The sequence below is a fragment of the Zingiber officinale genome, unplaced genomic scaffold (assembly GCF_018446385.1).
Source record: "Zingiber officinale cultivar Zhangliang unplaced genomic scaffold, Zo_v1.1 ctg117, whole genome shotgun sequence".
NCBI classification, from domain to species: Eukaryota; Viridiplantae; Streptophyta; class Magnoliopsida; order Zingiberales; family Zingiberaceae; genus Zingiber; species Zingiber officinale.
In genome coordinates, this window is record NW_024589817.1 from 113,185 (window position 1) to 139,906 (window position 26,722).

The following is a 26,722-nucleotide window of genomic DNA, read 5'->3' on the forward strand; positions in this document are numbered from 1 at the left end:
AGTTATTTTAGGAAATTAAATATTAGCTTTCCTTAAAAGGTTTTGTCTAGTCGGTGGTGGTTGCTCCCATATCCAAGAAGGTCATGTGCCTCGCCACGTCAGTACTGGGAACCAATTATGGAAATTAATATTTAATGGAATTAATAACTTAGGTGATTTGGATCGAACGTGTTAAGTTCCGCAGGAGATCCAATGCAAAACCTAAAAGAACAAATAGATTAAACTTTGGATCAAACATGTTAAGTTCCGCAGGCGATCCAAGTTTAATTTAAAAGAACACATGGTAGCTAGGAAAAGGTTCAGACCTTTGTACAAAATTTTTGTACAGTGGAACCATTAGGTTTTCCGAGTAGCAACCATCATTCCCAACACCAAGTGTCCGGTCAACCTTGACCCACCTGGATTTCAACGTGTCTGACTTCACTCACCATAACTTTCTATCTGCCTAACTTCACTCACTAGGACTTTCTATCTGCCTGGCTTCACTCACCAGGACTTTCACCTAGCTTCACTCACTAGGATTTTCCATCTTCTTGGCTTCACTCACTAGGACTTTTCATCTGCCTAGCTTCACTCACTAGGTCTTTCACCTGGCTTCACTCACCAGAATTTCCCACTGTCTGGCTTCACTCACCGGGATTTCCAACTGTATAACTTCACTCACTAGTTCTTTCACCTAACTTCACTCACCACGATTTTCCCACTGCCCGGCTTCACTCACCAGGACTTTCACCACTAAGTGTCCGGTCAATACTGACCCACTTAGATTTTCATTTCTGCCAACCTTCCTGTTGGACTTGCCTTTGTCAAACCTCCAGTTAGGACTTTCCCAATCAAGTATTCGATCAACCTTGACCTACTTGACTATTCTTCACATCTATCCGGTCAAACCTTGACCAAAGGGGAATTGCACTAATAATCTCTCCAATCGAACGATTGCACCAACAATCTCTATATATTGTTAAACATTGAAACTCAAACATTAAGACTCAAGCTTGAGCCAACTCAAGGTTAGCCAACCTAGTTATCCTTGACCTAGGGGATATTGTATCAATACCAATGTTAACAAGAGAATTTACTTGGTATCCACCTCAAGATGAGATGACTAATCCAAAGATCCACGCACGAGCACATTCTCCACTATCAAAAATACTCTTACTCGGAACAATCCAGAGGTGGGCAAACCTCGTACAACTCAACCAACAAGATACAACTCGAAACAAAAAGTAAAGGAATACAAATGAAGAAACTCTTCTTGCTTGATCTCTTGTTGATGAAGATTCCTTTAGACCAGTTGGAAAGTGTAACAATATTTATCTTTCAAGCTCAAAGTCCAGCGAGCAATAGTGGAGAAGAAATTGTGTGAGCGCTATTTTATTTAAACCTCGCCATCGCCTTTATATCTACACTTCTAGGGCTCTCAATCATTTGGGCATCCTCCCAATCAATTGTCATGTCAGATCCGGACAATCCTAGTCGTCCAAACCTCGCAACCTGCTCAACGGTTATATCCCAATCGATTGAGGAGACTTTGATCGATCGACCAATCAATTTAGAGCGCCTCTGTGCTCTCGTAGATTTTCAATCGATTCCGGCAGTCTCGCATCCATCGCAAGAAAACTTCCCCAATCGATCGCCCGATGGATTGGAGTAGCCTAATCGATCGACCGATCGATTGGAGTAACCCAATCGATCGACTGATAGATTGGGGAGCACACTGTGCTCTCGTGAGAATTGCTCTCAATCGATCGACTAATCAATTGGACTGCCCTTTCTCATAAGACTTTCCCAATCGATCGACTGATCAATTGGGCTTTGGTTCAATCGATCATCTGATCGATTGACCAACCCTAACTAGCTTCACTCAAGCTTAGGGTTCCCATTTCCAACATCCGGTCAACCGTAATCTGTTGAAACTTCTCATTGCCTAATATCTGGTCAACCTTGAGTTGTTGGGACTTCGTCACCAAGTGTCTGGTTAATCCTTTGACCCACTTGGACTTTTCTCTTCATGCTAAGTGCCCAGTCAACCTTGACCCACTTAGACTTATCATCTCATGCCAAGTGTCTGGTCTTCCATGACCCACTCGGACTTCTAAACACCAGGTATCCAATCAACCTTGACCCATCTGGATTTCCACTGCCTGGCTTCACTCACCAAGACTTCCCTTCTACCTAGCTTCACTCACTAGGGCTTCCCTTCTGCCTAGCTTCACTCACTAGGACTTTTCACCTGACTTCACTCACCGGGACTTTCCATCACCTAGCTTCACTCACTAGGATTTTTCAAATTGCCTGACTTCACTCACTAGGACTTTTCATGTGGCTTCACTCACCAAAATTTTCATCATCTAACTTTACTTACTAGAATATTTCAAATCGTCTAATTTCACTCACCAGGACTTTTCACCTGACTTCACTCACCATAATTTTCCTTCTACCTAGCTTCACTCACTAGGACTTTTCACACTAAGTGTCTGGTTAACACTGCCCCACTTGGATTTTCATCTTCTGTCAACCTTCTCGTTAGACTTGTTCTTGTCCAACCTCCAGTTAGGACTTCTCAGTCAAATATCTGGTCAATCTTAACTTATTTGACTCTTCTTAATATTAAACTGGTCAAATCTTGACCAAAGAAAAATTACACTAATAATCTCTCCAAACGGACAATTGCACCTGCAATCTCCATACATTGTCAAACATCAAAACTCAAATATCAAGACTCAGTCTTGAGTCAACTCAAGCTTAGTCAACCTGGTCAACCTTAAGCCAGGGGAAATTACATTAATAATCTCCCCCTTTTTGATGTTTGACAATACGTTTAAATTAGGTTAATCGCATAGTCTCAATTTCTTCTTCATGCGAAAGCATGAATGAGAGTTTCTTCATTATTTCCCTTAACATAAGGGTTTCACAATCTTCCCCTGTGAACATGGAGAATTTTCTAGCTTAAACCCTACATTTTCCCCCTTTGGTACACATCAAAACCCCTTCTCCTTAAGAGTTATCTCCATATTGGTCACAACCGTACTTGTTATTCACAATATCACAATGAAGGTCGCATATCCTTCATTGTGTCAAAATGCCCATCCTAGAGCATGCACTCATCATATTTGGAAATGACTTAAAATCATATCTTTAAGGAGTAGTTTCCACTTAAAATATATTCTAACCTTCTGTCATTGCACCAACAATGACTTGGAGTTCCTAAAACTTTAGAAAATCCAAAATTTAAAATTTTAAGGTTCAAAGATCAATATTGAAGGTTAAACCTCATCCTAAGCTCCAACTTAGTCTTTCTTAACCATTTCATTCTCGTTTTCATAAAAAAAAACTACCCTTAAATGTTCTTAAATGAGGTTTATAGTGTTAACAATGGTTAACACGATTAAAAATGACTTAAATGGTTGAAATTAGACATTTTAAGCCAAAATCAACTTTTCCAATCGATTGAAATTGAGACTCAATCGATCAAAGCTATTTCAATCGATCAATTGATTGATTCCGCGAGCTTCTGTTTAGGGGGAATGCACTTGAATCGATCAAGACAGGGGCCAATCGGTCGGTTGATCGATTTCACGAGTTTCTGTTCACGGAAAAACCTAGTTCAATCGATCGCCTGATTGATTGAACTCCCCCAATCGATCGACCCATCGATTAGGTTTCTGATTTCCTGAAATCAAATTTCAGCTGAAATTCAGAAATTTCTAAATAATTCTACAAAATTTCAAAAATCATGAAAATTCATGTAGACATTATTTATGTCATATTCTATCAGGAAACAAATAATTTTATATGAAAATATATTCCATTTTCAAAGATTAACACAAACTTAGAAATTTTTTAAAACTTTAATATTTTATTCTAGTTTGTGTTTAACTATACAATGATAATTCCTATAAAAAATAACTTTCACCAAGGTTTTCCAAAAGAATTTTAAAAATATTTTCAAAACTAATTTTCAACCATATTTTTTGGGTTAAATGCATATGACTTGTACACTATCTTTTCCAATGATTGGATAACACATAATCTATGTGTTCAGATGAAACTAAAACTCAAAAAGATGCATTAACTCAACATCTTGAGTTTTGTTCATCATTTTAACATCTTATTTGTAGGAAATGGGAAAGTGGGAAACGTGAAAACATGACCCACGTTTCCCACTACTCATAATGGAAAAGTCCATTATGCCCCTGAGTTATTTCCCTATATAAAGGAGAGCGCCCAAGGATCATTTAAGAAAGAAAGAAATAAAACAACGAAGAAGAAAACAAAAGCAACGAGAGTTAGAGAAGGACATAAGAGGCGGTAAGATTTGGTTCGTGGAATCGTGGAGGATTTTCCGATCCTGTGATCGCTCTTCCGACAGCGAGTTTCGCCATTGCCGATTACAAATCTACGGGAGATTGCTATAAATTTTTACTGCTTTAATTATCATCTTTCTTGCATTTAGAATAATCAATATATGAAAAGAGGAAGAAGTCGAGGTACAAGAAAAATTCCCGCTGCTACCATTCCTTGCGGAATCAGATCGCTTCTCTGCATTAGATCTGATCATTTTTTTTTCCTCCTTTTCTCTAGGTCTTAGTTGCTTTCCCTTTTCCGTCCATTCCTTGCGGAATCAGAGCCTAAGAAGTTGATGCCTGCACTCTGAATATCTTCATCTGTTCTAATTTATTTTTTATTTAATTTTTGTAATTATATATTTAACAAGTACCTACTAAAAGAATACACAAGCCATTAAAGGATCCGATATGCAGCCCCGGCCCAGAGGCCGGGCCACCCTGGGCGATTGCCCAGGGCCCAAGTTTGGGAGGGGCCCATGATTTTAAAATATTTATATAATTTATATATACATATATTAATTGAAAATTAGATTAATTAACTTATAGTTGTAAACCTTCATTGTTCCACATATCCTTTGCCGCCGCACAAGCCTGTGCGATTTCTGCCTCTCCTTTCTCATATTCTCCATATTCTCTTTATTTTTCAGTTTTCTCTTGAATTTATTTACAATTACATCACTTTTCTCTCTTCCCTTTTTATTTTTGTTTGCTCTCTTTTCTACCGGCGACTTCGCGACAGCGTCACAACGAGGTTGCGCCTTTGTCTCTTCTTTACACACGGCTGCACCAGCACCTCCTGCACGTTGCACCTAAAGATTTTGAACCTCTATTGTTTGCGTTGCGGTTTGCGAGTTGCGACGATTGCGGCTTGTCATCTGCTCATCTTTTTCATCTAGGTACAATTATTCCAGTTTATTTAAATTATAGTTTTATTTCAGTTGATTTAAATTATAGTATTGCAATTATTGTAATTTTGTGCATTATAATATGTTGCCTAGAAAATATATTTCTGGATGTGAAAAAGAAATAAAAAAGAATAGAACAATTAAGTGAATCACATCTTAATAAATTCTTTATTAAAAGATCAAGTTCTAATGAAAATATAGAAAATTTAAATAGAGATAATATAGATGAGTTTAAGGAAATACATGATGTTAACGAGGAGTTTAATGAAATTCATGATATTAATGACCAATCTAATGAAATTCATGATGTTATATGAGGATAGAAATAATTTAAGAGAGCATGAAAATGTTAATAATGTAGCAGATAATGAGAATACTAATATTGATAAACAATTTATTCCTCCACTTGATATATATGGTCCAAGGAATTGGGATAATCTTAATAATAATGCACATAATATTTTAGTTGAAAAGGGGCGTATAAGAGAATTGAATCTCATATTTCCTTTTGATCATTACTCTAAACATTTTTCAAGTATTCATTATTTTAAAAAATTAAGTAATGGAGAGATAAGAGACCGAAAGTGGTTAGTATACAGTAAACATAAAGATAAAGTTTCTCAAAATTATTCAAAATTAAAATTATTAAAAACATACATTAGATCAACAATGTCATAAGAGAGATTGAATTGATTAGTAATTTTATCTATTGAAAAAGAGATTTTAGAAAATTTTGAAATTAATAATATTATAGATGATTTTACATCTAGAAAAGTCAGAAGAAATCATTATAAATAATTTTTACTTTATGAAAATAAAAAATTAAGGACCTATTTTGATTCATTCGCCCCGGGCCTCCCGAATGTTAGGACCGGGGCTGCCGATATGATTATTATTTATGTTATTATTTATCACCATACCGAGTACACTTAGCCAGTTGCACTTGAACAATGTGTACATACATAATTCATCATCTAATCATCTTTCACCTGCATTAATTATTCCTTACAGTAGCTAAACAAGTAATAATCATGCACAACCATAACCATGATCATATATTATGATCGAGGAGAATGAGATTCATATAATTAGTTATGGATGATCTAAAGACTATGTCGGTATAGCCCGCACGATCTAATGCATGCGACCCTTGTTGGGTTAGGAGACTCGCGGCAGTCTCCCTTAACATTGAGGGGGATATTTGCAAGGCGGCGGCGTTGGTGGGCTATGCACTGGAGGCCGCACTACACAATTATAGCCGGGAGGTATGCAAGTCACCCCTCCTCACGAAAACCTAGTCACTGGGTATGCGATCGGCGGTGGCAACACAGACGACTTGGATGGGGTTGGAACAAAGAAGAGGAAGAGTACTAGCAACCAGAAAAACAGCGGCGGAAAGCAGCCAGAGTTTAGATAAAAGTAGTAGTGTATCTTCATTTGGAGAGGATTTTGATTTGGTTGCGATGCGAATTGGATTGAAGAAGAGGGTGGACACATATAGAGATATCTATGTAGAGAGTGGGGTCAGAACTTGTGGACTAAGTGTGCCCCTTCTTTCTAGTTCTAATAAGGGAGTGCTTTTACTTTTCAAAATTATCCTAGCGATTCTCGTTCACATGCTATCGATTAGAACAAGAGTCACAACAAACATTTGGATGGCAAGAACATTTTGAAAGGTTAGAAAAAGAATAGTCAATTCAATCACTAACTTAGCTTTGACTCAAGTGAAAATGACTTAAGTCTGCAAAAGCCTTGACTTCATCACAAAGTGTTCATCACGGCATGAGATCTGGGACACTCTCCGTCTTAAATTGATGATCAGGTATTAAGTTTCCATATCGACTAATTTTTATAATTGAATTTTGAACTCTAATTTTTATAATTGAATTTTGAACTCTACATGTCTGATTAACTATTTGAAGGTTTAACCATTGCAAAGTATCTCTAAGGTAAAAAAAAATTATTTTAGAAAAATAAAATAAAATCTTACGAACAATATAAAATATATCATCTACTATATCATAGTTTATCACTATATCATATTTTATCAACCATTATGATGTGATGTGATCATCTCCAATCCAACCTAACTCAAAATGGGTTACAGATTATATGAGTTAACTCATTGAAAATTTTTAAAAATAAAATAATATAAAATTCTCTATAATTCATTAAATTCGATTATTCCATAAATAAATATTTATATAAAAATTCTGTGAAAAATTTTTAATTTTTGATTTCACACTTAGAGCAATTGCATTGGAGTATTATTGAAGTGTTATAACATTCTATGAACGTTAAACCAATGTAAGAATAGTTATAATATATATGGGATTCACACAAACATTGAACGCGTCGAATGAATTGAACATGTTCAATGTATATTTTACCATTTTTAATCCGTGTGTGCAGTCCATCACAAACTTTCAAGTTTGTGACCCACCATAAATTTGATATATATTTTATTAAAAAAATTTAAAAAAATCATTTAAATAGTAATCAATGGATTATTTTTTAATATTTTATTAACAAATAGCTTTAAGAAAAAATTCTTAGTTTTTAATTTTTTAACGCAATGAATATTAAGCAAATTGCTTTTCCCACCCCTCTTGACAGCCCACCCCCCCTCTCTCTCTCCTCTATTAAATGACTTTTTCACCCTCCTTCTTTAAATAATAAATTATTTTTTTCTAATTTTATTTACTTCTTTAATTTTTTTTCAGTTGTATTTACTTCTTTAATTTTATTTTTTTAATAAATTTTATTTATTAATTTTTCATCAAATTTTTTTATTTTTTATCCATATTTTACTTTTAAATTTTTTTATAAATAATAACCCCTAAAATCTACTATTTTAAAAAAAAATAAAAGATTACAAGAGATCAATCCTTTATTTCAATATCACCTGCTCTTGTTCCCACTCGTCGCCTCAGCCCATCGTCGGTGGCACCGCCGGAGGCCTTCGGCTGCCGTCTCGATTAAAATTATATCCTAGGGGGAAGGTGAACGTAGTGAGGTCGCATCGGCGCGATCAGTGTCAAAATTTGGCTGGATCTAAGCAGACTTTCCTTCACCATCGATTTGAGTCCCTGCTCAGATTCGGTCTAATACCGATGTCGATCGTGTCAATGGCGATCCTCCTGGATTCACCTTCCCCCTACGGTATAGTTCTGGTCAGGACGACGGCCAGAGGTCGCCGATAGTGGGCTGAGACGATCAGTGGAACACGGGGACAGAGAAAATTAGGGACATAGAATTCGATCTCAGATTACAAATATGATATTCTTGCCGAGAAAATACTTAATAGAAAACAAAAAAAATGGATTAAAAAAATAGTATAAAGGTAAATAATATGATGGAGCTGGAAGAGAGGGTGTGAAATGTGAAAATATATAATTAAAAAATAAATAAAATATTAAAAAAAGTATACTATTTTTTTAATATTAAATAAATATTATTTGCCATGATAAATATATAATAAAAAATTATTTAAAAAAAATAAAATTGATAAAAAGAACTGATTAAAAAATAAAACCATTAAAAGAAATTTGATAAAAAAACTGATTAAAAAGAAATAAAAATTTATAAAAAAAAACATAGACGCTGAATAAGGGGATATAAAAGTCAACAAAATGGGTGGGACCGGAAGGTGAGGGTGTCAGGGGAGGGGGAAAAGCAGGTCTCGAATATTAATCAATACAACGGATCATTTTAATTTTTCAACGACTATTTCAAAAATATAAAATTTCATCTATAAATACTCATCACCTTATTTCAATCTTTAACACCTAAATTTCTCTAAAATTCTTCTCTTATTTTCCTCCGAAATGGATAAAAATAACCACGAAATATTGTATTTTAAGTTTATACAAGTGTAATTTTTTTATATGTTGTACTCCTTCATTTCAAATTTATAATAATATTTTAATTTTAAATAAAATTATTAATATTATTATTTATTTTAAGTTTAAATAAATATATTTTATTTTTATGTAAATAATATATTTAAAAATAATATTATTAATTATTTTAAATAATAATTATTTAATGTAAATATAATTGAAATTGTAATAAAAATAAAGATAAATGGACAACGGACTCCATAAATAATGAAAGTTAATGTTAAAACGAATGTGAGAGAATGAATGTGTTAATATAATATGTATATGACATGTAAGTCCTATAATTTTTTGATAGAATGGTGAGTATTATAATACCTATGGATGCCCTTATACATATTAGTCAAAATAATTGATATAAAAAATTTACAATTTTTAATCCACGGTCTATTTCGATTTCTAAAGTTTTTATTTTAATTTTAAGTTTTGGAGAAAAAAATTTCCTTCTCAACTGGGCCATCTTAGTTCACTCCATCATGACCTACATTCCATGTGCATTATATAATTTAAGTTCATTATTAAATTAATTGATAAAATTTTAATTCAATATATTTAAATTATTTGGAGCATGTCAATCCGATCGGATGGGCCAATTTAAATTGGGCTCTAAGCATCATCAGTTGTCTTTCCATTTCAATTGCTCGTCATTCGAAGATTGGGTTGGGTGCCATTAGCCCAACCCAACCCAACGCTCATCGACTAAAGCATGGACCGGCCCATCCAAGTAGACCAGCCACGTCACGCCCTTCTGCAATTTCAGCTCCAGTTCGAACGCTTATATAAACCGACCCACAGCGTCTCTCATTCCTTTATTCGCTGATCGCGAGGGCGGAGCGATCTTCCCCTCCTTCCCCCTCCTGCCGCAGATTCCTCCTTCTCGACCCTTTGCTTTCCGATCGGAATCCTAAATACTCGCTCTCCGGCCTCTCAATCGCCCGCTGACGCCGTCATCGCCGCGGACGCTGCAACTGTTGCCCTAATTTTCGCCGCTCGCCTCGATCTACTTACCAATGGCGGTGATCACTATGCTCGCCAAGTATAAGACGACTGTCAAGGAGCCCGGGATTCCCGGGGTGCTCAAGATGGTGATTCCCCCGGCTTTATTCAACTTTTTTTTTTGTCAGAAGCTACTTTTAGGTTAGAATAGCGTGGATATTCATTCGGTTGCAGTAGATAATTCACTTTTTAGCCAAATGTTTCTAGGCATGATGGTTCTTCATTTCGGCCTACTTCTTGTGTAATTAGTTAGTAGCTGTCCTATATGTTTGCGGCAAATCCAAACAATTGCAGTTTACCACATAACATCCATCTTTCATTCTCTGGAGAAAGATTATGAGCCAGCGGAAGCTTATGAACTTCCCTTCATTGCCAAATAACTAATGTTAAACCTGCTGTTGTTGGGTAATCTCCTTCCCTGTATGTAGTAGATAGTGGTTCTGATTTTACTTCTGATGATCTTAATGAAGATTATTTAGTGTCGGAATGTCTCATGTTATTTCTGATGGTAATGATCAATATCATTCCATGTCTTTTAGATGGAAGATGTATTTTCTTTTACTCCAAATGATCCGAGGTCAGCAAAGAAGCTTAAAGTAGATTTTAGAAACATTAAAGGTAAGGTAGCTTTTCTCATTTTTGCACCCCTCTAGATTCGCTTGCCCTACAATTTTCATGAAACAAAGTTGTTTTTGATTTTTTGGTTTTTGTCTTGCATCATGTGTTGTCATGTGATTTATAGGTCATAAATTCAGTAAAGATGGTTCAAAGCAGGCATTGTTGAACCTTACGCAAGTTCCAGAAAAGGTGTTTTATGATTCATATTTATACCTAATCTAAACATTTCCTGATAATTTTAGTATACAGGAAAAGAGCTAGTGTTTGCTATCAAAATAATGTGCTGCTATATCAATTTCCATATTCTCCTTGTATCCTCACTATTTCAGGGTGGAGGCTACATTTTTGAGTTCAATAATTTTGCGGATCGCAATGTTTGTCGAGATTTTGTAGGTAAAATCTAGTTTCTTTGACTTATTCTTTGGCTTGGAAAAAATTGTATAAGTTTTATTAAATAAAAATTGGTTTATATACAAAATAATGTATTTAATTGTGTATTTGTTTTGTCTTTAAAGATTGTAAAATTGGTTTATTATCTTATGTTATTAATTCAGAGAAAGTATTCATTTTTTTGGATTTTGTATTAAATCTCTAGTTGATATACAACTATAGTTTTTGTGGATGTAAACTTTCTTCCTGCACTATTTCTATCAACCAATGTATAGTATCACATGAGACTACGGGTTCCGTATGGGTTCTCACTCTTAAAGATCCCACTTGCGGCACATGAACTATAACAAATGTCAGCACAATTATCTATACATACAACAACAACAACCAAGCCATAAAAAAAAGCTAACTCCAAACATTGCATGAACTGTACATGTCACATGCATTTTACAAATAAGTAACTCCAATGCCAATTATATCATCCCTATAGGAAGGCACATGCCCTTGCAAACCATGGACATCAATCCACTAATCCTAGCAACTAGACAATTTGCATTCGTCGAAATGCCACATGAACATTGTAGCGAGCACCAGAAATGCCGATATTGAATATTGCAATGAAGTTTAAATGACATGTTTAAAGATCATAAAAGTAAGCTGCAGCTGCAGGTTCTGTCAGATGGAAATTGTCTCTGGGATGAATGAGTTGTCAGTCGTTAAAATATTACCTATGGAGTTGAATCAGGAAAATATCCATGTAGCCTACTCCAAATAGTTTGATTAAATGTGTTTCTTTTTTAGGACATGAGGTTCTATATGTGCTACCTCAACAACCATGAAAATGCAGTGTGTTGATAAGTTTAACATTTGAATATTTCTGTTGGCTTGTAAAATAACTGGTTACCCCTTAACAGGGAAAGTTTTAGGGAAGTTTCAGACTTTGACATCCGAACAAACTGACCAGCCATCATCTGGGAAAGTTACTGCATCTGAGAAAGCTACTGCATCAATCGAACAACTTAGCACTAAAGAGATGGAGCACAGAATGAAGTTGTTGCGAGAAGATAGGTAATATTTATGTTTTGGTCTAACTATTCAATCTTTCCAGTCTCTTTTTCTCAATCTTCTCATGGAGGTAGAAAGTATTTGGTTCTCATGATTTTTTTTTTCATTGACCATTAGATTAAAGTCTTCTTCTAAGTCTTATATCCTCAAATGTTTTCTCAATTTGTCATTGGTTGCTTTCAAACAATCTGCTAGGTTAGAAAATAATTTTTTTTACTAATGTAGTTGATTTATGTTCATCTGCCTCTCTTTGATGTTATTGAAGTGTGAATATGCTGAATTTTATGGCTGTTTCTCACTTCTGTTGCAGTTGGTATTAAATTTTACATTAAATGTGTTGACTCACTAGTCCTTGTACTTATGCTAATTAAAATCTGGAACAATGAGAAATGCTCTGCTGGTGCTGGAACCTATCTATTCTATTTTCCTATATAGATATATATGTATATATGTTGCAATACCTGATCTACACATGCTAATTTGTGCATTCTGCAGTGAATTGCAAAAATTGCACAAAGAACTTGTCTTTGGCAATGTGCTGACAGAATCTGAGTTTTGGGCCACGAGGAAGGTGGGTAAACTATTTTAAACTATTGGGAATCCATTAGTTAAATATTTTGTCTTGCTTCAGATGATATTGAAATGTTCTCTTGGCCTTATCTGATGCAGGCTCTACTTGATGATGATTCCGATAGAACATTAAAGCAGCGGACAGGCTTCAAAAGTGCAATGCTTGCAGATATAAGACCATCAACTGATGGCCAGGTAGTATAAGACTCTCTTTGAGTCATTAATTTTTTTTGTATTTTCTTTTAGTTTCAATGACTTCCTTTACTGCTTTCAAGCCATGGATGCCCCAGCCATTTGGGATTGTCTACATGGATCTTGTCCTTCCACGAGCTTTTGTTAAAAAATTGTTTTTCTTCTTTAATTATTCATTGTAAAAGATTCTATTGATTTACTTTAATTCCACTTTTGTTGATATTCTTGGCAGACCAATAAAGTTACATTTAGCCTGACGCCGGAGATAATTCATCAGGTAAATACATTTTTTAATGGAATTATTTAATAGATGGAAAAAGGTGATAGAGATTTGTTTTTAGCTGTTTATGTTTATGAGAGGAACTTCTATTTATTGTTGACTGGATAGGGAATAAGGTAGTAGATTGAGTGGATGCGAAACTAAGCAGTATGTTTAGTGTAAAGAAGATGGTTAGTCTTCTTTTATTGCTACCATGCTTTTCGGACTAATGGACTCAGACTTCTTTTTATTTCACAGATTTTTTCTGAAAAACCTGCTGTTCATCGGGCATTTTTGAATTTTGTTCCAGTCAAGGTACCATGATATTTTTTTGTCAGACCTTATACCCTTCAGAGCCTCTTTTTGTTTGTCAGATCTCCTTTCATGGCTTTAAATATCTCAAGCATGGATAATGTCATCCTTTTCCCTTTGATACTATAGCAGTGCATGTTAACTCATTTCTTTGGGATTTCTAGATGACAGAAAAGGATTTTTGGACAAAATATTGTAGAGCTGAGTATCTGCACAGGACAAAAAATTCTGTGGCTGCAGCAGCAGAGGCAGCTGAAGATGAAGAACTTGCTGTTTTTTTGAAGCATGATGACATACTGGCAAATGAAGCCCGGCGAAAGGTACTACTTACTGGGCTGATTTTGACATCAGCCTACTACATTTCTCTCAGATAATTTTGCAACTGCATAGGTTGTTAAGATTTGCGAACTATGGATGCTGCAGTTTTGTGAGTAACAGTCTATTGTAATGCAGATCAGACGGGTTGATCCAACCGTAGACATGGTAGCTGATTTCAGTGATGACTACATTCATCTTTCTGTACGTATGAGATACTTCCCTTTTCTCCTTCTGTAGAATTTCTTGTTGGGTTGATTTCCATGTTGGTTCCATCGGGTTAAAACTAGCAGCCAATGATAAACTGGAAAGTTTGCATTAATGTGATGATTGGGAGCAAGTCTGCTGACTAACGAGCATGATGAGCAAGTTTGCATACCCAATTCCACTTTCTATTGGTTTTGGATTACCTGCCCTAGTTATTTTTTTTGCATGATCAGGAATTTCCTTTCTGTTATAGTAATTGAAATTTAGATGTTTACTAGATTTTTTTTCCCCAATTGTTTTCTTTGTTATTCTTGTTATTTGGTTGAGTTAATTGTTTCCTGGATCTTAATTACACTTGATAGTAAATAATAATAATTAGTGTCCTTGAATAATTTTGCACTCATTACAAGTATATTGAATCACTTTATTTGCCAAACTGTAGTTTGCTTTTTGTTAATTTACAGGTTCATGGAATTCTTCAAGATGGCAACAAGGAGACTATTGACAGCGAGAATGATTTTGCTAAGAGGACTCTTGCACATGATGTTAACCGTCATGCAACGGTTGTTCTTGAAGGGAGGGCATTAGGTGAGGCAAACTATTCATATAATTTAAACATAATCCTTGTTATCTCCTGTATGGTTGCAAACTCAGCCTATCCCAACATGGATCGACAGAGTCAGCTCAGAATAGGCAGAAACCAATCCAATTTTGGCCAAAAAATTGGGCAATGCTATTGATCTTTGGATGTATGCAAGAATCCAGGAAAGAAAAGAAAATTGGGAATCCAATTAATTTTGGGAGAATTCAGATATAATTATGAATATTGAAGGAGCCAACTCTTTTCTCCAAATGGGCCTTTTATCGTTGCAAACACTGGGAGAAAAATAAAAATAAAGTCATCTTGGATTCCAATACCTCATAACTGTGTGTTTGTAGAAAGAAGAGGAACAGGCCTTTGCTCAGAAGGAAAAAGAATTGGTGCCTTGAAGTTGAGGGACTGTTCAATCCGAAAGAAGATGAGGAATGGAGTGTCCCTGCACCGAATTTGTTTATTAATTGGAAATTTGCACAGTTTCTAATATACGAAACAATTTAATGTGTTTAATTGGTTCTATGGCAAATGAGGAAGAGAGCATCATTCTAACAATATCAATTAGTTATATTCTGGATTCTTAATTATCACCTTGTATTTTATTCATACAATTTTAGTTTGTGATATTAGTGGATTAATTAACGTAATTCATTTTACTAATCCTTTACAAGACATTTATAATTGTCAAATGTAATTAATTATGTCTAAGTTTGTTAATTGAATCTGAATTTTCAGTATGTTATTGTTTTTAGTTAAGATATTGTTTGATACAACAACAAATAACAACAACAACAACTAAGACTTTTCCCACTAGGTGGGGTCGGTTAAGATATTGTTTGATATTTCTTTTTTTTCTTTATTAATTATATAACATTAAGTTATAATTAAAGAATGTACTAAATCTAATTACTAAAAATATTATCAATAATAAGATTTTTGTGTTATTAACATATGGATAATCAGATTAGGTGTGGGGAAAATGTGATTATTGAGGCAGATGGATTGAAGGTGGATGGGAATGCCATATTTAGAGGGAGAGGGTGATAAGAATGTGTCAAAGTGAAAAACATTGGCTATAACTCTGGGATTTTTGCAATCTTTCTTACCTCCAAGGAGGTCTAGGGTAGTCAACATCAACTCTGGTCTAACTGTGATTCCACAGGGTAATATGGTTGATATTCAATATTTCCTGTTAGTTTTTCCTCCCTAAGTGCAGTATTAAGCCAACGAGGTCCGCTCTGATACAATCTTCACCATCACTTTTGCTTTGTGGATATAGATATTGAGTTAAGAGACACACGGGCTGTAGCTGAAGCACTTGCAAGGTCTAAAGAGGGTTAGCACCACATTCTTCATTATTAATATGCCCCCTCCATATGTTTATCAACTTTACATAATTTTATGTTTGTTTATGATTGCTTCAAGCAGCCTCATCTGTTGACACATCCGATGAGAATGCTAATCTAGGGAGACAGGAAAGGGCAGTTCGAATGACTGAGCTTGAAGATCTTCAGGCTTCCCATAGCCTTCCATATGCATCACTTTGCATCAAGGTGTATTTTTCTTGTGTGAATCATGAAATCTTTGTTATGATAACACAAGCGGGTAATAATGCTTGTTGTTTCAGGATCCACGGGAGTATTTTGATTTTCAACAAGTAAATGCACTAAAGGCTTTAGGCGGCACTGGTTCTAGAACAATAGATTACAGCCTAAATACTGAGGATGCATATTATTATCTACTGCAACAGATCTCTGAGGTGAAGTTGCAAGGTGTACATAATCCAGTTGTTCAATCTGACACTGCTCTTAAGGTAGATTTCTTCAAACTGAGAGCTAACTTTTCTCCTAACTATTTGGTTCTATTTCTGGATTATTTCTCTATATCTTATCATGCATATCTACTTTTTTCATTCATTTTATTTTTTCAGATTGCTTTGCTAGCATGCCCTCTAAGTGCGTTGAATTTTTTAATTCGTTGCATGTGTTTTACTTGAGAACTTGGAGCAAATTTAAGGTGTTATATTGGCAAAGTTTCTGGGAGCCTTGGTGCAACGGTAAAGTTGTTGCCGTGTGACCTAGAGGTCACGGGTTCGAGTCTCAAAAATAACTTCTTGCAAAGAAGAGTAAGATTGTGTACAATAGAGATCCTTTTCCGGACCTTGCATTGGCGGGAGTTTCGTACACCGGAGTTCCTTTTCTATATTGGCAAAGTTTCTCTATTTCCTTTTACTCACGTCCTTTTTCCTTCCTAAGTTTTGGCAATTATCAAATATTGCATGTCGCAATATCATTCCTGATCAACTTCCTTTTGTTTCAATCCTCTCCATTTTTTATTGGTCCTTATACTTGCATCCTTTCCTGTTCCTCTTGTAGATCTGGTAATGATACTAATATAACCTCTTGCAAGGGTTGGATCTTCCCTAACCATAAACAGAAACTCAATAATATTATGTTTGATGTTGACCTTTGTTTTAGAGAAATGCTTTAGTCTGTATCATTTAAATTTACTTGTTCATAAATTATGACTATTGTATGGAGCAGGAAAACCTAACTCACTCACTGGTATGAGCTAGGTTCTTACTGGGCTTACACAGCAGATTTCGAGTACCAGATATAATCTTGGAAAGAATCCACAGGAGAGCGTCCTTGATAGATTTCCTAAAAGGACCAAGGATGAAATTATGCTTGTGAGTTTCCCTTGGAACTTTAAGCTTGCATGAAGATTTGTTAAATAATTCCTGAAAGACATTCTAGGAGCAGCTGTTGCATTCAAATTTCCTATTTGCTTGATCATGCATTGTCTTAGTTCTCCAATTATGTAGGATATTGCATATACTTCTGTTCTGCAAATTTTGCAATTCAAAGGTTTTATGGCTCTTTCTTGTCATTTAGAGAAGAATTCTTACACCTTGCTTTTTTTTTCAGCATTGGATGTCAATTCAGGAGTTACTTCGACACTTTTGGTCATCTTATCCAATCACAACTGCCTACCTATATAATAAAGTAATATATCATTTGCTGCTACTTTTTTTTTTATCACCTACCAGTTTTGTGACCGTGTTTAATTAATCAGAGTTCTAGGCTCTATTGCTCAACATTTGAAACCAAGAATTTTGTTTTTTCAAAAATAGTAAAGCCAAGAACTCTATGATACATATATACATAATGTGCATTGATAGTTGAATATTATAAGATAATTTCAACAATTTTGCATGAAATTTTAAGGTGATGTATGGATTGTGAATCAATACAAGACTTAGATGATGAAGATTAACATGAACGATATAGGCAGCCAAATATGTGGTGTAAGAATGCCTTTTTTTGTATATATTTAACATAGTACAACCCTACACCATAAGGAATAAAATATCAATCAAATAATCTTATATTAATTGAATATATTATTTCCTTTTCTACACTCCCCCTCAAGTTGGAGCAAAGATACCTATCATGTTCAACTTGCAAATGAAATCTTCGAACTTGGGTCTAAAATGACTCTTTGTTAAGGCATCGACAATCTGTTGTTCAGATATAACAAGGGACATACAAATTATTCCTCCTTCGAGCTTTTCTTTGATGAAATGCCTGTCAACTTCTATATGCTTTGTACAATCATGTTGTACTGGATTATTCACAATGCTAATTGCTATTTATTAATTTAACTTCAACTCTTCAAGAACTAGCTTTGCCATAGTAACTCGCATACACCATTTGCCATAGCTCTGAGCTTAGCTTCTGCACTACTACGAGCCACAACAGATTGTTTTTTACTTCTCCATGACAAAAGATTACCCCATAGAAAAGTACAATACCCTGAATTAGACCTCCTGTCAAAAATAGAACCTGCCCAATCTGCGTCTGTATATGCCTCTATGCTCTATGCTTCTGTGGTTGTTCTTTCAGAACCAATAAACCTTTTCCTGGAGAGCTCTTTAAATATCTCAAAATCTTGTAGACAACATCCATGTGTTCCTCGTGCGGTGAATGCATAAATTGACTAACCACATTGATAGCAAAAGTAATATCAGGTCTTGTATGAGAAAGGTATATAAGTTTACCTACAAGACATTGATATCTTTCTTTCTCGATGTTGGCTCCTTTAGATATTTCATTTAGCTTTTGATTTGGATCCATGGGTATCACTGGGCTGCATCCACTCATTCTTGTTTCCTTTAGTAGGTCTAGAACATATTTTCTTTGGGATACATAAATTCCCTTTCTTGATCTAACAACTTCCATCCCCAGGAAATATCTCAAGAGTCCCAAATCTTTTATCTCAAATTTCAAGGCAAGACAACCTTTCAAATGGGTTATTTAATATTTATCATTTCCTGTGAAAATTATGTCATCAAGATACACAATCAAGATTGCCATCTTACCTTCTCTAGTATGGTTCACAAACATTGTATGGTCGGATTGCCCTTGAATATAACCTTGTTTCTTTATAGATTTCGAGAATTTTTCAAATCAAGCTCGTGGTGACTCTTTTTAATCCATAAAAAGACTTCTTTAATCTGCATTCCCCCAAATTGTTTTTCAAAGCTTGGAGGTGAATCCATGAACAAGTCTTGCTTTAAAACATTCCAACGATCCATCTGAATTAAGTTTCATAGTAAATATCCATTTGCATCCCACTGTACATTTTCCCTCTGGTAAGGGCCTTATTTCCCATGTTCCACTTTTGTTAAGTGCATTCATCTCCTTAAAGACAGCTTTCTTCCATTCTGGAACACTTAGAGTCTCCTGTATAGTCTTAGGAACATCCACACTTTGTAATTAGAGATAAAACTTGAATATGATGTAGATAAATTTTTATAAGACACGTGATTTGAGAGTGGGTGTTGAGTGCAAGTTCTAACACCTTTTCTAAGTACAATAGGAAGTTCTAATGTCATAGAGGAGTCGAGTACAATACCTAGATTTAGATTCAAATGAGTCTAGACGTCGGGTTTAGACGTTTGGTCATGTGGAGTTGTTAAGTCTTGCTTACTTTGGGGTCATCTCCTTTTGTAAACTTGCCCAAATGACTTATCATCATCAACTCGTGCTCGAGTATCAAGATTCTGCTCTGACACTACCTGAGGTGTATCAATTTTGGTACTAAATTCAGAATTTGAATTTCCTTCTACATTCTCTGATTCTAAATCAAACAACGAGTCTTCCAACTTACTCTCCCCTGAAGAGGAGTGTTGAAAAAAATTTTAGATTCAAAGAATATAACATCCACAGACACAAAAAAAGGTTTTGGAATGGGGTTCAAAACATTTATACCCCTTCTAGGGGAATATCCTAGAAACACATATTTGACAACACGAGGATCTAGTTTATCATGATTATGATGATGCACATGGACAAAGGCTACACAACCAAACACTTTGAGAGGTAAATTAATATATAAGTGAGACATGGGGAAATAATTTTTAAAAATAGTTAAGGGTGATTCAAAGTTCAACACTTATACCCTGTTGTTGAAAAAATTGACCTAGAATTTTATTAAAATATTCTGTCCTGTTATCACTTCTGAACACTTGAATTTTCTCATGAAATTGTGTTTCAATCATCATGAAGTTTTTTTTGAAAATTTGTCCATTTTCTGATTTATCAACAAGTAAATACACCCAAGTGTGATCATCAATAAAAGTGATAAACCATTGTTTTTTTTGAAAGAGTTGCTGTTTTGAATGGTCCCCACACATCACTAAGGGCAAAAGGTTCCGATGATTGTTATGGATGAATAGGAAAAGTTGCATGATGATGCTTTGCCAACTGACAAATATCACATTGAAAATCAGAAAGGTTTGTATTGTCAAATAACTTCGGAAACAAATGTTTCAAATAATTCAAATTTAGGTGTCCTAATCTACGATGCCACATAATTATATCATCGCTACTGGAATTAGAGTTTGATATAATGTTGGATTGCTGGGCTTGTCTACATAAGTGACTTCTTTCCTCAAAGTAATAAAGGCCTCCACGCTCTTTAGCACTGCCATCGTCCTCCCCGAGTCAAAATTCTGAAGCACACAAGAATTTGAGGAAAACTTAACTATACACTTTAAATCATGAGTTAATTTGCTAATAGAAATCAAATTACAAGAAAGATTTGGAACATGTAAAATATTTTGGAAAGTCAAGGTTTGAGAGATGACAATAGACCCTTTTCCAGCAATAGCAGATAAAGAACCATCGGCTATTTTAATTTTTTGATTTCCAGCAATACGGATATAGGAATGGAACAACCTGGAGGATCCCATCATGTGATCAGTGGCACCTGAATCTATTATCCAAGGGCATATAGATATGGTTGAAGCATTGAAAACAACATATTGCAAGTAAGTACCTTTCTGTGCTAGTGAACAAGATGAGTAGATTGTGAAAAAGGTATGGATTGAAAAAGCTTATACAGTTGTTCTATTTGTTCCTTACTGAAAGAGGTTGTTCCTGAGGATTTTTCAGCTACGTTTTATTCTTCCTGTCCAGATTGATAAGCCCTTGAACCTCCACTGTCTTTTTATTTGTTCCTTACTGAAAGAGGTTGTTCCCGAGGATTTTTCAGCTATGTTTTATTCTTCCTGTCCAGATTGATAAGCCCTTGAACCTCCACTGTCTTTTTATTTGAAAGATTTTGGTTTCCAGTTAGGTGGCTTGCCATGTAAGTCCCAACATGTTTCTGCTGTATGCCAGGGCTTTTTACAGTGTTCACACACAATTTCTGCCTTTCTTGGCTGTTGGTTTAGCGGTGCAGTATAAAAATTTTTGCTTAACAGCGCTGAGTTTCCTGGAATAGGTGGTGCCTTCTCCCTCAGCATGATTTTCCTCCTGCCTTCTTCCCTCCTTACTTCAGCGAACATTTCACTTAATGATGGCAAAGGATTTCTGCCCAGAATTGTTCCCCCAACTTCATTCAATTCACGATTAAGCCCTGCTAAAAGCACATAAACTCGGTCACTTTTCATACGTTTGTGATACTTCAAGCTATCATTTTTGCACTCCCATTTATCATCATAGCACAAGCCCAGCTCTTGCCACAGCCCTTTCATTTCATTATAGTACTCTATGACAGTTTTTTCTCCTTGGCTAGACTGCCTGAGTCTAGTCTTTAAATCAAATATCTGGGATGAGTTCTCTAAATCGGAGTAAGTCTCACAAACAGCCTCCCATACCTCTTTTGCAGTGGGTAGGAATAAATATGTCCTTCCAATTGAAGGTTCCATTGGGTTGGCGAGCCACGCGATTACCATGGAGTTCTCATATTTCCAGCCTTTTCACTTTGAATCGTCTTGTCTAGCTCTGCGATTTCTCCTGTCAGGTAACCCAAACGTCCTTTTTCGTCGATTACAAGCTTGATTGACCGAGCCCACTCCAAGTAATTTTTGCCATTCAATTTGTGGATGGTCAATTGAATTGAGGAGCTTTCGAATCCAGCAATATTTGTAGGAATATGTTTGGTGTTAGAGCACCTTTCGCACCATCACTCATGCCTGAAGATATTGTACTTTGGTCCTCGAACTTCGATTTGGATATGCTCGTCTCCTTTTTCCCGTTTAATTTTTAGTGGGTTTGCAGAAGCCTTGGCTCTGATACCATGAAGGTTAACACGAACAATATAGGCAGCCAAATATTTGGTGTAAGAATACCTTTTTTTTTTGTATATATTTAACATAGTACAACCCTACACTATATATACAAAGTTTATTTCCATTTGTATTCACAATCCTAGCCATAATTAGTAGACACACCATAAGGAATAAAATATCAATCAAATATTCTTATATTAATTGAATATATTATTTCCTTTTCTACAGATGATCTTTGTATAATGGTAGCTCAGTTCAGTTGTACTAATTCATGCACTCGATGGTTTCTATTGTTTTTGCTGCTCCAAACTAAGAATAGTAATCATCATCTCTCGCTGTTCTTTTATGAAGATTTATTTGATATAGTTAGCTACTATTGTCTTTCTTAATCAAGCCAGCTACAAACTTCCAATCATCTCATGTTTAATTTTTCTGTATAAGTTGTCTTCTTTTGGCGGCTCTGATTGTTTAAGAAGCTGCATTTTAGGTATTCCCTTGAGCATGATAATTCTATGGAGAAAATCTAGTTACCAAATTCACATGGAACACCTACTTGCTCACGGCTTCTCTGTATATTATAATTCTGTTTCGTATGTTTATTTCCATTACTTTTAAAGTTTAGGATCTATCTTATTTACCTCCTTGTTGATCCTATTCAAAAATTACAAATTCTTCACTATCTGAAACAATATTTGAATCAGGTTCTTAGGCTAAAGAGTGCTATGGCTGATATCTATCAGAAGCTCAAGGTATAATGTCCTTTTTCATCTATTAATACATCTTTTAAATACGGAGTTTGTATGGGTATGTTCTCTATATTCATGCGTATAGGAAGAGAAATACAGATTAACTGAAAATGTTTACTTTTTTCTGCACGACTTTGCTAAAATCTCAATTTACTTGTTTCTTTGAGATCTGCGGTGAGGGTTAGAAGAAAAGAATTCTGCATAATCTATACTCAATTTTAGCAAACTATGTTAGCAAAATTGAGGCAACTTACAGAGGCCCTTTTTTTTGGCCAATCTTTTAACATTTGGGAGGAATTTTCATCTGAGATTTTAGATCTTTGATATCATCTTTGAATTTTGGGATATTGATTTTATTTCCTTTTTCTTTTTTTATATGGTATCTTAAAGCTATCTGCACTTAATATTTCCTTTCTCTGCATTTCCAGGCCATAAAGGACGTGCAGTCAGATTTCCGGCATCAAATCTCTCTTCTTATTCAGCCCATGCTTCAGGTACATCATACCTTCATAGTTGCTTAGTCTCATGCAGTAGCTGGATCTTAATAAACAAAAGTACATGTTTTTTAGAATTGCTCTTGATCTTAGAATTAACTTTCATATATTTTTAAAGATAAGTAATTCAGTTTAGAAAAGAAAAACAAACACTTCTAATTATTAGGAATGTTTCCCATTTTCATTGCTTCATGATTGCTATAAGGTTAAGGGGATTACTGAGAACATTTGTTTAACTGTTTAGCTGCAATATCATCAATCCCAGCTTCCATAGTCATTTGTTTGTTCATTTTTTTCTTACATTAGCACCAAAAATGTCTTATTCAATTTAGAATGAATATGAGCATAGTAACTCAAGTAGTTGGTAGAAACTTTCATCAAGAGCAACAATTAAATCTTTTTCTTAAAAAGAATTAGATATAAAATTACACTGGTCTAAAATAGCATATTCGCAGAAAAAAAAGGAAGATAAAAACCATATCACATGCCTAAGCATCAAGAGAGATTTTAGGTTCTGATTATTTCATTTCTGCATTTTTAATTTTTTCCTGTAAAACATCCTTTCTCTTTCCTTTTATTATTATTATTTTTTTTTCACAAATTGGCTAGAAAAAGTATATGCAAATGAAATTATGTGGGAGGAGATATCCTGGTCCACAAAAATATGGATCAAGGATGGACCACATCGAATTGCGGCCGGATCGTGACGGCGATCTGGCCACAATTGATTGTGATCCCTCCTTGGGTTCATTGTTCCTCTAGGTTATAGTTTGGGTTGGGACGGGTGGTCAGAGGGCACCCCCGCTTGATGACTAGCAACCTGGTCACTTGTCCACCACCAACGGCCTTCGGGCGGCCTCCGGCCACCCGTTCTGACCCAAATTATAATATGGGGAGAGGGACGTTGAACCTGGGGAGGGATCGCAATCAATTGCGGCCGGATTACCATTAGGATCCGACCGTAATTCAATGTGGTTCATCCCTTGGTCCATGAAAATGTGGACTAGGCGATCTGGTCTCAAATTATGTAGGCTTGCACTCTGCTAAATCTGGATCATTTGGTCATTGTAACCAGTTTGACAAAGATAATAACCAGTATTCATTTCTGGATTACATGTTTGATGTTACCTTAGAGCCTTTTCTCATTCAAGATCGATGCTGTTAATTCTATCCCATTTCTCTGCCTAATCAGCATATCCTTTCAGTTTCAAATATCAGTGTTTACACCCTTATCCTCGCTTTCCATCATTCCAGTCTCTGGATGCCGCGTTTGCTCATTACGACGCAGAAGAACATAAGCATTCAACAAAAAATGGAGCCAGACTGAATGGCTTTGTTCAGTGACAATGTTTTTTTTTTCATCTGTACATTTAATTAAATTTTGATATAAACATATTCTTGGAGCAACTTTAAACCGAAGAGAGGAGAGAAGACTTCACATCGACAATTCTGCTTCAGATGTTTATGGCACTTCCTGCATCCATGGTAATCCGGTGAATTTTTGAATCTGTTGGATCACTTGCCGCTTGATTGGTTTTGAGCCATCATATTCTTTCTAGTTCCACATTGTGCATGCTGCTACATGTAACTCCATGTATCAGGATTATGACAAGGAAACAGTTGTGACTTGTGACTCTTAATATGCTGACAATTTGTCTCCCTTCCCCATGTATGCTTAGTTCATCGATCCTTCCCTAACTACCCACTTTAACTGAACCAATCATGACCAACTCATCTGGGCTCTACTTGCTCCATTGAACTATTCTAGTCTACAACTCTGCACATTGAGACTTGGGGTAAGAAAAATGGTGAACCAATCATCAAGCTCGGAGGCTCCTGTCGATTACTCGGTGCTAAGACAAGATAACATAGACAGCCATGAGCCTATAGTTGAAGATGATGAGTATGTATGTTGTCATTTCTCAATGCCAGTATGAATGAGAAATATGTGAGTGCTGGGTAAGTTGCAAGGTGGCCATATACATTCATCGTGTAATTGGCTAAGCCCCTCCATGATTTGCGTGGGCTGTTCTACTGTCTTTGCTATTAGAGGTGGTCATATATGATATAACCCATATATCATTAGTGGGACCATTTAACAACCACACCATCCGCGTCGTTGAGGAAAAAAGCCTCAACAAGCCATGCGATTTGATTTTTTTCGGATCTCAAAGCAATGCGCCTTAGTCGGCAGCCGTCCGAGGAACAAATGGGAGATGTTGTGGAGCAGCTGACTAGCTGACTAGCTGACTTAGCTGGTAGTGCGGTGGATGGGAGTGGCCCTTTCGGTAACAGCCTGTCCTTGTGAAGGAAATATTCACTTCGCCCCTATAATTTTATTCAAAATCTCCTTCCCTTGTTTCCTATGGTCTCAAATTTGTTGCATTTTGCTCTTTATTTAATTGGTCTGCCACATTTATTGGATTTTAACGTACTTTATAAATGCTAACTCAACTCAAGAAATCAAACCTTGAACATATTTATGAGTTGAACTTAAAAGGTCATAAGTTGGGTTAGAATAACATATTTAAATACGATCCGTTTTAATAGTATTTTAACATCCCAATGGTAATCAAACTTGAATTAGTAGTAATTAGGGGTGATCGTGGATCGGATTGATTCGATTATTAGGATAAAAAATTATCCGACCCTAATAGATCAGATAATACAATATCAGAATTTATATCCGGTTCTATATCCGACGATTATTATATATCAGATATTCGATGGGTTGTCAGTTATTTAGATATCTGACTTTATATTTAATGAAATATAAAATATAAAATATAAATATAAAATAACAAAAAAATAAAATATTTTAAAATGATAATAAACATTATTCATTACACGTTGTAGGTTATTGAGATAAAAAATTATCTGGTCATACTAGATCGGATAATGTAATATCAGGACTCTACATCCGGTGGATTTTTTTTTCAATTCGGTTCAGGTTGATTTGATGGGTTGACTGCTCACCCATTTAAGTCAACTACTTAGGATTTGTTTACCGAATAAAAATTAGGAGTAAAAGATAGTTAAACAAAACTTCTTATGTTCAAAAGATAAATTTAAGCTTTCATCCTTTGTTACTTGTCAACTAAAATAAGACCCCCCCAAAAAAATACCTATTGACTATAGAAAAAATCATACGATTTGAGGAGACAAATTTAAAGAATTATTTTCTTTTCACCACTCCCTTCTATTTTTAAATATTTTCTTTTTTAATTTATG

General features: G+C 35.3%; 1 protein-coding gene across 3 annotated transcripts; it reads left to right on the forward strand.

Moving 5' to 3' along the window:
- The first annotated feature begins 9,962 nt into the window (after positions 1 to 9,962).
- Positions 9,963 to 25,159, forward strand: LOC122035841 (general transcription and DNA repair factor IIH subunit TFB1-1-like). 3 transcript variants are annotated; one of them, XM_042594973.1, is made up of 20 exons: positions 9,963 to 10,238; positions 10,689 to 10,767; positions 10,892 to 10,956; positions 11,097 to 11,160; positions 12,072 to 12,225; positions 12,718 to 12,793; positions 12,892 to 12,987; positions 13,217 to 13,261; positions 13,502 to 13,558; positions 13,720 to 13,875; positions 14,009 to 14,074; positions 14,542 to 14,665; positions 15,952 to 16,008; positions 16,101 to 16,225; positions 16,300 to 16,485; positions 17,248 to 17,361; positions 17,600 to 17,677; positions 22,953 to 23,000; positions 23,426 to 23,491; positions 24,746 to 25,159. In XM_042594973.1, exons 1-20 carry the CDS (start codon positions 10,164 to 10,166, stop codon positions 24,833 to 24,835), a joined length of 1,821 nt encoding a protein of 606 aa, XP_042450907.1. In that variant the 5' UTR covers positions 9,963 to 10,163; the 3' UTR covers positions 24,836 to 25,159. The 3 variants fall into 3 exon arrangements, 2 of the variants coding, with proteins under 2 accessions (XP_042450907.1, XP_042450908.1); XM_042594974.1 differs by lacking the exon at positions 9,963 to 10,238 and adding an exon at positions 10,263 to 10,554; XR_006127259.1 differs by lacking the exons at positions 22,953 to 23,000; positions 23,426 to 23,491; positions 24,746 to 25,159 and having other exon boundaries at positions 17,216 to 17,361; positions 17,600 to 17,635.
- The last annotated feature ends 1,563 nt before the right edge of the window (positions 25,160 to 26,722 follow it).